Source organism: Balaenoptera physalus, assembly GCF_965194825.1.
Source record: "Balaenoptera physalus genome assembly, chromosome: 6".
NCBI classification, from domain to species: domain Eukaryota; kingdom Metazoa; phylum Chordata; class Mammalia; order Artiodactyla; family Balaenopteridae; genus Balaenoptera; species Balaenoptera physalus.
In genome coordinates, this window is record NC_138885.1 from 64369713 (window position 1) to 64382529 (window position 12817).

At 39.7% G+C, this 12817-nt stretch overlaps 1 protein-coding gene across 1 annotated transcript in view; it reads left to right on the forward strand.

The window, feature by feature from the left end:
- The window catches only part of MYO3B (myosin IIIB), a 638187-nt gene that overhangs the window by 576192 nt on the left and 49178 nt on the right, over positions 1 to 12817 (forward strand). Inside the window, exons 33-35 of the mRNA XM_082465327.1 lie at positions 5584 to 5690; positions 6065 to 6111; positions 8156 to 8326. Coding sequence (XP_082321453.1) covers positions 5584 to 5690; positions 6065 to 6111; positions 8156 to 8294 — 293 coding nt within the window. The 3' untranslated portion in view covers positions 8295 to 8326. The remainder of the gene's footprint in view (positions 1 to 5583; positions 5691 to 6064; positions 6112 to 8155; positions 8327 to 12817) is intronic.

The following is a 12817-nucleotide window of genomic DNA, read 5'->3' on the forward strand; positions in this document are numbered from 1 at the left end:
GTCTCATTTAAAGAAAAAGCATCGTAATAGAGGCCATGGCCTAGGCCTTGAGGTTTGAATCAAAAGACCTGAGTCCAAGGCTAGGCTCTGAGGGGAGACCAGCAGAGGGGCCCGAGCTCCCTGGGCTTCAGGCCCCTTAGATATAAAAGCAAGGAGCCTAACCACAGAGGGTATCATCCTCCATGTCATAACCTAAAATTGAAAACTTGCACTCCCAGACATAATTTCTCCCCTTCTACTCCCTGTCAGGGCTCTGCGCATCCCTGACATAGCCCGTGCCTCAGCAGATCAGGAGCAAATGCTTTACAACACACTGGTTGTTAATCTGAAATTCAAATCTAGCTCGGTGTCTTTTTTTTTCCCTAAATCTGGCAACCCTAATTCCATAGATTTCATAATTCTGTAATTTTCCAAAGACTGCATTTTTAAGGTAGTGCAGATTATTGCAGACTTTCTGCCAGTGTGGTTCTTATTGGGAAGGGAAGATTTAAGATGGTCTAGTACCGTGTCTCTCAGCCATGGCTGCACATTAGAACCACCTAAGGAGATAAAATATATGTTATATATATATATATATATGAGATAGATAGATAGATCGATCTATCACGGTCCTGATCTGAGCACTGGTATTTTAAAAAGCGGAACATCTGCTGTAGTGTGAAGAAAATGACCCTAAGTAGGGTATATCTCGTAACTCTATGTAGGATTTGCCGTCTGTAAATCTAGAACACTGAACACTGTTTGCCTCAAGGGCTCAAGAGGATGTTTTACTTGGCAAGTGACCCTGGGAATGCCTCATCCACAAAATGGCAATCAGATCAGCAGTCATACTGCTCAGAAGGTATCCATGTCTGCAGAGGCCCTCAAGGATGGTACAAAGACTATGGCTCTCCCAGTATGCCCTCTCCCAAGAACCCTGCTCACTGCCTGTCCACTCCTCAGGGACCTGGAATCCATACTGTCCCACCCAGGACGGGGAATATTTGGGCTGCATGTGCCATCCTGCCGTCCCTGTGGTTGTCCTTCCCCCGCTGCAAGCCCAGCTAGGAAATTTACCAGAACTGGCACATCTGTAATGGGTGATGGAAAGTGAAACTAAGTGTTAGGAGACAATGTTAGGCAAGAGCATTTGTGGCCAGAATAGCTGTAACTCAGCAAGTCAACTAGAGTAAAGGAAGTCATTTCCTTCTTCATCTCTGAGACCCTGGGAGAAAACAAAAAGCCTCATTTGTAACTTAAAATTGTGTTTGAATTAGGGTTGCCAGATTTAGGGGGAAAAAAGTACACCTGGCTAGGTATGAATTTCAGATAAACAACCAATCACTTTTTAATATAAGTGTGTTCTGAATATATACTTACACTCAGAAGGTATTGGTTGTTTATCTGAAATTCAAATTTAACTGGGTACCCTGTATTTGATCTGGCAACTCTAGTTTGGATATACCTGGATGTTCAATAAAGAAAATTGAAATATTAAATTTCCAAACCAGTTGTTTAAAGTTACGGAACAAAGCCATCAACTAAATTCAGCCATTTGTCTCTCACCAAGGACTTGGCTAATTGTGCCTCCACACAATGATCTGGAATTAGGGAATAAGGAGTATGCATTTCCTGGTGCTCTTGAAACTCTCTCCATATATCTCCAGGTTATTATAGAGTTCTGTGACAGCTCAGAAGAGAAGGGTGTGTTCAAGGTCTCAACTATGAAATCAAAAAGTGCAGGGGAAAAAGAAATGTACAGGGATTCCTGAAAGGAAAGAGAACCTATGTTAAGTTCAAACTGGTATTCATGATATGATATACTTTTAAAAAGCACAACAGGTAGGTAGCACCCAGAGTATTACAAACTGGAGAATTTGGCTTGGCTTACAAATATTTGTGTGAAACGGAAGTTGGCTACTTACAGAATATGAACATCATTGTCTTCAAAGTAATAACTCATATTCTAATGTATATCTTCAAACTTGAACTGCCCAGCTTATCTACATAAACTAGTCAAATGAACTAAGAAAGTGCCAGATAACCCTATTGTTTTGTATCTCCTATGAGCAAACTGACTGGCTCAAGAGCCAAAAGACAGGGGTTAAGCTTCCACTCTGCCACTTACAGATTTAGCCTTTGTTACCTATAGTTTCTTTATATATTGAAAGAAATCATAATTCTTGTCCTACATGCCTCATTAATTTTTTATTTTTAAATTTTTAAGGGAAAAAATCATGACAAACTTCTCAAAGTGCACACATATTTAGATTTAATCAGTGTGCCATATGCTATTTTGTATTTGCTTCTTTTTCTGAATTTTGAATTTTCATCTATCAGTATCATACCCATATTTATCCTCATTGGTGTCTTCATGGTATGACATCATATTTATATCTCAGAGTTAACTTGTCCCCAATTATCAAATATTTATCATGTTTCTAGCTTTTTTCTGTTAAAGAAAGTATTGCTTCTAGCTTTTTTCTGTTAAAGTATTATATCCATCTTCATACAAATGGTATTTTTTTCTCTTTTGGTTTACTTTGTTGGGACATGTTCCTTGGAACAAGTTGCTTAGCTTTTGTTATCTATTGTCAGGTAACTTCAGGAGAAGTGGAGCCTATGGACTCATCTGTGTACCTGGGGCCTCTCCCACATTGTCTTTTTACTTTTTGATTTATCCTAATTAATAGAAAGACAGTAGTAATTGTTTTAATTGAAGCTCTTTGTCAAGGTGGCTGAATGTTTTTCAATATCTCATTTCATAATTGTATTTCAACATGTATTAATATTTCTCCATCTTTCTCTTGCCTCAGCCTTTCCACATTATGGATAATAGACTTTTGTGTCTATATTTTTAAATTTGTTTTTATCTTTCTATTGCACTTTCTTTCATCTTAAGGTTTTGTTACTGTCCATCATATAGAATATTTTACTTTAATATAATTGAACCCATCCTTGTCCCTAATATCTCCTTCCACATTTAAGATATATAGTCTATTTCATTTCCTTCTAAAGTTTTTATGGGAATGTTTAAAATGTTTAACTATATAGCTCATCTGGAATTTATTGTGGCTGGTGAGAATCAAGAAGTATATTGAGAAAAGTAAAAGATTTAGAATTAAAAAAAATTAGTTTGTGTCCAACAGCAATAGCTATGGCCTTAGGCAAGTCACTTAACCTCTTAAGACTCAATGTCCTCTATTAGACTGAAGGCAGGGACCTTGTCTTTTTTCTTTTTGTCTTCCCTACAATACTGAGCAAAGTTCCTTACATATAGAATAAGTTTTATAAGGTCTATATTTAAGTTACATTTTTTGCATATTGCTATCCAGTTGTTCCAAGAGCAGTAATTGAATAATGATTCATTTCCCAATTATTTATTTGGTTGCTTGTGATCGATCATATATCAGTGATACTCAGATTTGTTCCAATGGCGAAGCACCTGGAAGCTGTGGCACTTCTTGCAAAACATCATGAAATATGGAGATATTAAAGTTAAAATAATGAAAATTAAAATTTGATGCTAAATCAGACACCAGTTTACATTAGATTCTAGTATGGTATAGATACCACCAGATACCAACAATTTGTCTTAATTTATGGGAAATGTTAAAATAGGGAAAATTCAATCCAATAACTGAATTCTTTCTAAGAGTCAGGAAAAGAACACCCACCTATGAAACAGCAAGTTCATCAAGGGCAAAACTTGAGAACCACGTCTTATAGTAAGCATTCCCAGTTGAGAATATAAAATAAAAGCTTCTGATCAATTGTAAACTTTACATAAAGTCCAACCGAATGGGGCTGAACATCAGCTGAACCCCAAAACTATTTAAGATCAGTCTTTTGAGTTGTCAAGTTTGGAATTCCTGTAATAGTAGAAAGTCTAAGAGGGAGTAGATGTCAGATCTCCATTGCATGCTCACACCAGCAACCTTAACTCTAGATGCTTCTGTTCATTAATCTATGAATCAGAGGAGATAACATAAAAGAACCTCACAACCTCATGTTCTACCATATTACAGAATATGAACTTCACAAAGCGTATGGAGGTAGGTATGTTGGAACTATCAGAAAGTACCCTTATCAATTCTGGATTCCTTGTACTCTGAGGATGATGCCAGTACAAGAGTCTGGAATCCTGTTCTCTGCACAGTTCCTGAAGATGTGGACAGGGATGTCTGTTAAGGTTACTGGAACCTTCTGCAAGCACCATCACTTGGCTATGCTAATTAATATTTTTTCATGGAGCTTACTTTTACTTAAATTTGACTTTTTAAAATTCTTTTATTAAGAAAGACAATATGCTGTAGTTTTTTTTAACTGCTAGAACAGGAGGTAAGAGATCTAGGGTTGGGTCCCCACTCTGCCACTTGAACTGGGTTGTGTCATTCATTTTTTCCTTTTGTGAAAAAATAGGTATTTAGAATGGATGGTTCCTAAAGTCCTGTATGGTTCTAATAGTCTTGTTCAAACATAGATATGTTTCAATTCAAAAAAAAAAGATGCAAAACTTCATACTTAGGAAATTGATAATTCACTATTCATTATGGTCCTTGCTGAGTCATTCTTCACTTAGAAAATTCCCCCAGAATTTCCTTGTGTAGTAGGAATCTCTAATGAAATCAAACTATGATTCCAAATACAAAGCTCCAACTCTTTTTTATAAATAATTAGTTTATGGTATACCCTTGATCCAAGAAAGTGATATGTCTTTTCCAAACCATGACATTCATGAGCAATATTTTATGGCAGCTGTGTATGCGTGCGTGCAGGCACGCGCGCGCGTGCGCGCGCGTGTGTGTTGGCAAGAAGTTAGAACTGCTGAATCCTGATTCAGATATAGTGCCAAAAGGACAGCAGATTTCACGAAAATCATCTGCTTGGAAGGGAAATAAATCATGACTTTGTTGGACCTGTGGTTTCTTAATTTCTAGTACAGTCTTGGTCCAGGGTTCCAAAATCAGGACTAACACGGAGAGGCTGCTCCGTGAAATCGTGCAATCATCCTTTCCCCTTCTCCTTTACACTACCTCCAGAGACTGCATGGATCAGTGGCATTGTTCAAAGCATTTCAGAAAATACTAGCTCAAGCCATTTGCCCTCCAAAATGTATCCCCCCAAAATGTATCCCACCAAAAGGTTTGCTTCTCATCTACCCAAGAGTGTGTGTGCTCCAGATGTCTTTGAACTCTCACTGTAGGATGTGGTGCAAACTGCCCCAGATTGCCTTCATTGCCTTAACTGAGTTATCTCACCAAGAGGGCATTCTCTACTCTACAAAGGCTGATGACCAACCTCTACTTCACCAGCATGGACAAACCAATTTGCTTTCCGTCACTCTTGACTGCTGACTAGATAAGAAAGATGAAGGCAAAGTCCCGACAGCTGCCCTTGTTTACACTTAGCAGTCTGTGTGTGTGTGTGTGTGTGTGTGTGTGTGTTTAGCATGATATTTCTCCTAATATTAGCAAAGGTCTAACATGCCCGTTAAAACAGGACAGAGTTTCTGGTAAGTGCATTTATGCGATGAGCAATTTTACACTCAGTTTTCTCAAAACCTCAGATGCTTTACAGTAAAGTTTTGCTATCCTGTTGCAGATTCAGAAAATGGTCTTGCACAGAAGCAGCGAACACCTCACCGAAGATGTCAGCAGCCCAAAATGTTGAGTAGTCCTGAGGACACCATGTACTATAACCAGTTAAATGTGAGTTCAAAGTGGCCATAAAGCTGTTCCACTGGCTTTGTTTCCAGTTAATAATTCTGTTATTAATACCTGTTCCAGCCCCTCCAGCCCCGCCCCCACTCTCTTATACTCTCCTCTTGAACATGTGCTTAGGCCCTTTATCTGTTGCTTTCATGTCAGGATGTCTGCCTTCACGGTGAATAATTGATGTGGTTTATCAAAGACGAGCAAGATGCATGCTTCATCAGGCTCACTTGAGCCCTTTGATCAAAAAAATTATGCTGTGACTTCTGATATTATCAGCATCTGCTTGCATTCAACACAAAATCACTTTGAATTAAAAATTAACGACTTGCTGCTTTGCTTTGACTGTGTGTTCTTGGCCCTCTCCACAGGGAACTCTAGAATATCAAGGGAGCAAGAGGAAGCCAAGAAAACTTGGGTAAATATCTGTCTTCTTAGTTCTAAGCAACTGTAAACAGAAGGGGTCCTTTGTGATATTATAGAAAATGCAAAACTTTCCAGAGAGGCTTCTAAAAATATGCAATGGGGATATCACCACTATTATTGACACTGGAAACTACTTTTCACAGTAGCAAGTATACAAAACTTGAGTCTATTCTGTCTGAAAAGACTGAAATTCCCACCAAAAGGCAAATGTTATTTTTCATAATTATCCTAGGAAATTGTACTGTCCTCATAATTTGAGACATGTATCAGGCTGTATAAATCAGGCTGTATAAATCCCACAAATCAGAGCACTCCATGCAGTGCAAATAGGCCCCTTCCCCCACATTCCCCTACCCGTGGACCTTAAAGGTGCACAAAGGAAAATTTCCCCCAGTGGTTAGCCAGGGACACTACGGAGTTTGTGGCTGATTTGCCTGTTAGAATCTCGATTAAGAATAGGAGTGAGACTGGTCAGAGTGGCCATCATCAAAAAATCTACAAACAATAAATGCTGGAGAGGGTGTGGAGAAAAGGGAATCCTCTTGCACTGTTGGTGGGAATGTAAATTGATACAGCCACTATAGAGAACAGTATGGAGGTTCCTTAAAAAACTAAAAATAGAATTACCATGTGAGCCAGCAATCCCACTACTGGGCATATAACCAGAGAAAACCATAATTCAAAAAGAGTCATGGGGCTTCCCTGGTGGCGCAGTGGTTGAGAGTCTGCCTGCCAATGCGGGCGACACGGGTTCGAGCCCTGGTCTGGGAAGATCCTACATGCCACGGAGCAACTGGGCCCGTGAGCCACAATTGCTGAGCCTGCGCGTCTGGAGCCTGTGCTCCGCAGCAAGAGAGGCCGCGATAGTGAGAGGCCCGCGCACCGTGATGAAGAGTGGCCCCCGCTTGCCGCAACTAGAGAAAGCCCTCGCACAGAAACGAAGACACAACACAGCCATAAATAAATTTTAAAAAAAACAAAAAACAAAACTTGACCTTTAAAAAAAAAAAAAAAAAAACAGAGTCATGTACCACAATGTTCATTGCAGCTCTATTTACAATAGCCAGGACATGGAAGCAACCTAAGTGTCCATCATCGGATGAATGGATAAAGAAGATGTGGCACATATATACAATGGAATATTACTCAGCCATAAAAAGAAATGAAATTGAGTTATTTGTAGTGAGGTGGATGGACCTAGAGTCTGTCATACAGAGTGAAGTAAGTCAGAAAGAGAAAAACAAATACAGTATGCTAACACATATATATGGAATCAAAAAAAAAAATGGTCATGAGGAACCTAGGGGCAAGACAGGAATAAAGATGCAGACCTACTAGGGAATGGACTTGAGGATATGGGGAGGGGGAAGGGTAAGCTGGGACAAAGTGAGAGAGTGGCATGGACATATATACACTACCAAATGTAAAATAGATAGCTAGTGGGAAGCAGCTGCATAGCACAGGGAGATCAGCTCGTTGCTTTGTGACCACCTAGAGGGGTAGGATAGGGAGGGTGGGAGGGAGGGAGATGCAAGAGGGAAGAGATGTGGGGACATATGTATATGTATAACTGATTCACTTTGTTATACAGCAGAAGCTAACACACCATTGTAAAGCAATTATACTCCAATAAAGATGTTAAAAAAAAAAAGGTACAGATGTAAAAAAAAAAAAAAAGAATAGGAGTGAGGTAGGTAATTGGTACTAGTCTGAGAACTAAAGAAGGTCAGGAAGGGAACTTTCTCATCGAGAGGGAATCAGACAAGTTAATTCTCATAAATTAAGTTGTAATATGATTACAGTTTCCAGATACCACTAAATTGGGCCCATTATTAGTGTGTGACCTAGATGTGAAAGGCTTTGTGGATCAGACGCCAGTTCCTCCAGGCTGGGGGACCCTGAGCTACCATAAGCTGCCCCCCCAACTCAGTGTTGGGGCCCAACCCTGTTCCAAGTACTCACACAACTTAAGCTGCCCCATTGATGACTGCTGCACTTGTTTTCTTTTTCTGCTGAAACTCTTTCCTTTGTTGCAGCCAAATCAAAGTGCTTGATGGGGAAGATGACTATTACAAATCTCTGTCACCTGTGGGCTCTATCCCCGAGGAGGACAGCTCAGCCCACCCTCTCTTTTTTTCTTCATCCTCAAAGGGAGCATCTTCTGCTCAGCACTGAGCTGTACTTCCTGCCCCCCAAGTCTGTCGAGGGTAAGAACAATCATGGTTATTGACTGATTGTCATTTAATAAGAAAGTCGTGCAATGGGGTCAGCTTCTATGGACATGTGGTCTGTTCTGAAGCCTTACTGAACAATTTTCAGATTTCAAACCATTTTCTCCTACCTCTATCACCCTCCCCACATCTGCTGTGTAGCCTGACCTAGGCAACCTTTCCTTTCCTCATCCCATGGGTCCCTCTGGGACACTGAGCACACCTCCACTACAGCAATAACCATCATTCATGCCCCCAACATCTAAGAGGGTATCAGTCTCACGTGTGGACACTGATGGTATTTCTTTATTTTTCTCACCATGTCATTCCATGCAGAATCAGGCCCTGTGGGACACTGAGCACACCTCCACTACAGCAGTAACCATCATTGATGCCTCCAGCATCTAAGAGGGTATCAGTCTCACTTGTGGACACTGATGGTATTTCTTTATTTTTCCCACCATATCATTCCATGCAGAATCCGCCCCTGTGAAAATCCAGGAGTCCCTTTCCTCCTCGCGTCTACACTGCATCCCCTTCCCCTTTGCTGGTCTTTTCTACCCCATCCTGCCTCTCCCCAGGGTCAGGGCTCCATTGCTGAGTGCCCCCATCCTTGAGGAGTACACTCAAGGTCTCTGAGGCCAGGATAATTTTTCATGCTCAGGGGAACCTGAATCTTTCAGGTTCTTCCTTTAAGACAAATGAACCCCTCTCTTGCTAATTATTATCCTGATAAAGCCTTTGCCTCTTTATTCTACCTTACCAAGACACCCTCATCAACTTGGCAGTAAAAAGAAAGGAATGTGATGGAAAGAAAATCTGGACCTGTCAGAGTCCGTGTCACATCGTTTTGTAACTGTCCATTCTCTGGTTGGCTTTCTCCATGAGGCTGTGTGTGGCTGCAAGGGAAGCATTTTGTCTTGCCTACCTTTCTGTGCACAGAGCCTAGCATGGTGCCTGGCACAGAGAGGACATCCAGTAAATGCCCACCCTTGAGTGAGTGGAGAGACTTAGTTACACAACATATCTGACAGGAAAGTTACTTTCAATTATATGTGATAGACTATTAATCACTTTTATACACCATAAACTCTGATTTTTCAATGAAGTTTGGGCTAGTCCTATTGTAATGATGTTTTACCATATATTATATTACTCAGTGTGATTCAATACAACAAGTTTTTTGAGTAACTACTCTGTGCATAACAATATGTGAGAGATTGCTGTGTGATATGAAAACCTAACAAGACCCTTTCTCTAGAAAAGATGTTCTTAACATTCTTCTTGCGGGGTGCCTTCAAGATGGCAGAGGAGTAAGAAATGGAGATCAAATTCCTCCCCACAAATACATCAAAACTACATCTACATGTAGAACAACTGTTACAGAACACGTACTGAACGCTGGCAGAAGACCTCAGACTTCCCAAAAGGCACCCTCAGATAACCTACATGCAGAGGCGGGTCCAAATCCAAAGCTGAACCCCAGGAGCTGTGCGAACAAAGAAGAGAAAGGGAAATCTCTCCCAGCAGCCTCAGGAGCAGCGGATTAAATCTCCTCAGTCAACTTGATGTACCCTGCATCTGTGGAATACCTGAATAGACAATGAATCATCCCAAAATTGAGGCAGTGGACTTTGGGAGCAACTGTAGACTTGGGGTTTGCTTTCTGCATCCAATTTCTTTCTGGTTTTATGTTTATCTTAGTTTAGTATTTAGAGCTTATTATCATTGGTAGATTTGTTTATTGATTTGGTTGCTCTCTTCCTTTTTTTTAATATATATTTATATTGTTTTTCTTTTTTCTCTTTTTGTGAGTATGTAGGTATATGCTTCTTTGTGTGATTTTGTCTGTATAGCTTTTCTTTTGCCATTTGGCCTAGGGTTCTGACTGTCCTTTTTTTTTTTTTTTCTTTGTATAGTTTTTAGCGCTTGTTATCATTGGTGGATTTGTTTTTTGGTTTGGTTGCTCTCTTATTTCTCTCTTTTTTTTATTACTTTTTAATGTTTTTACTTTTAATAATTTTTTTCTATTTTAATAACTTTTATTTATTTATTTGTTCTTTCTTTCTTTCTTTTATTTTTTCTACCTTTTCTTCTGAGCCGAGTGGCTTACAGGGTCTTGGTGCTCTAGCCGGGTGTCAGGCCTGAGCCTCTGAGGTGGGAGAGCCAAGTTCAGGACATTGGTCCACCAGAGACCTCCCAGCCCCATATAATATCAAACAGAGAACGCTCTTCCAGAGATTTCCATCTCAACGCTAAGACCCAGCTCCACTCAACGACCAGCAAGCTACAGTTCTAGACACCCTATGCCAAACAACTAGCAAGACAGGAACACAACCCCACCCATTAGCAGAGAGGCTGTCTAAAATCATAATAAGTTCACAGACACCCCAAAACACACCAATGGACGTGGCCCTGCCCACCAGAAAGAAAAGATCCACCCCACCCACCAGAACACAGGCACCAGTCCCCTCCACCAGGAAGCCTACACAACCCACTAAACCAACCTTACCCACTGGGAGCAAACACCAAAAACAACGGGAACTATGAGCCTGCAGCCTGCGAAAAGGAGACCCCAAACACAGTAAGTTAAGCAAAATGAGAAGACAGAGAAATACACAGCAGATGAAGGAGCAAGGTAAAAACCCACCAGACCAAACAAATGAAGAGGAAATAGGCCGTCTACCTGAAAAAGAATTCAGAGTAAAGACAGTAAAGATGATCAAAATCTTGGAAATAGAATGGAGAAAATGCAAGAAACGTTTAACAAGGACCTAGAAGACCTAAAGAGCAAACAAACACAATAAATGAAATTAAAAATTTTCTAGAAGGAATCAATAGCAGAATAACTGAGGCAGAAGAACAGATAAGTGACCTGGAAGATAAAATAGTGGAAATAACTACTGCAGAGCAGAATAAAGAAAAGAATGAAAAGAATTGAGCACAGTCTCAGACACCTCTGGGACAACAAAAAAACGCACCAACATTCGAATGATAGGGGTCCCAGAAGAAGAAGAGGAAAAAAAAGGGACTGAGAAAATATTTGAAGAGATTATAGTTGAAAACTTCCCTAATATGGGTAAGGAAATAGTCAAGTCAAGTCCAGAAAGTGCAGAGAGTCCCATACAGGATAAATCCAAGGAGAAACATGCCAAGACAGATATTAATCAAACTATCAAAAATTAAATACAAAGAAAAAATGTTCAAAGCAGCAAGGGAAAAGCAACAATTAACATACAAGGGAATCCCCATAAGGTTAACAGCTGATCTGTCAGCAGAAACTCTGCAAGCCAGAAGGGAGTGGCAGGACATATTTAAAGTGATGAAAGGGAAAAAAAACTACAACCAAGATTACTCTACCCAGCAATGATCTCATTAAGATTCAACGGAGAAATTAAAACCTTTACAGACAAGCAAAAGCTAAGAGAATTCAGCACCACCAGACCAGCTCTACAACAAATGCTAAAGGAACTTCTCTAGGCAGGAAACACAAGAGAAGGAAAAGACTTACAATAAAAAATCCAAAGCAATTAAGAAAATGGTAATAGGAACATACATATCGATAACTACCTTAAATGTAAATGGATTAAATGCTCCAACCAAAAGACATAGACTGGCTGAATCGATACAAAAACAAGACCCATACATATGCTGTCTACAAGAGATCCACTTCAGACCTAGGGACACATACAGACTGAAAGTGAGGGGATGGAAAAAGATATTCCATGCAAATGGAAATCAAAAGAAAGCTGGAGTAGCAATTCTCATATCAGACAAATTGGACTTTAAAATAAAGATTATTACAAGAGACAAAGAAGGACACTAAATAATGATCAAGGGATCAATCCAAGAAGAAGATATAACAATTGTAAATATTTATGCACCCAACATAGTAGCACCTCAATACATAAGGCAAATGCTAACAGCCATAAAACAGGAAATCGACAGTAACACAGTAATAGTAGGGGACTTTAACACCCCACTTTCACCAATGGACAGATCATCCAAAATGAAAATAAATAAGGAAACACAAGCTTTAAATGATACATTAAACAAGATGGGCTTAATTGATATTTATAGGACATTCCATCCAGAAACAGCAGATTACACTTTCTTCTCAAGTGCTCATGGAACATTCTCCAGGATAGATCATATCTTGGGTCACAAATCAAGCCTTGGCAAATTTAAGAAAATCGAAATCATATCAAGTATCTTTTCCGACCACAATGCTGAGACTAGGTATCAATTACAGGAAAAAAATCTGTAAAAAATACGAACACATGGAGGCTAAACAATACACTACTAAATAACCAAGAAATCACTGAAGAAATCAACGAGGAAATCAAAAAATTCCTAGAAACAAATGACAATGAAAACACGACGACCCAAAACCTATGGGATGCAGCAAAAGCAGTTCTAAGAGGGAGGTTTATAGCAATACAATCCTACCACAAGAAACAAGAAACATCTCAAATAAAAACTCGAACC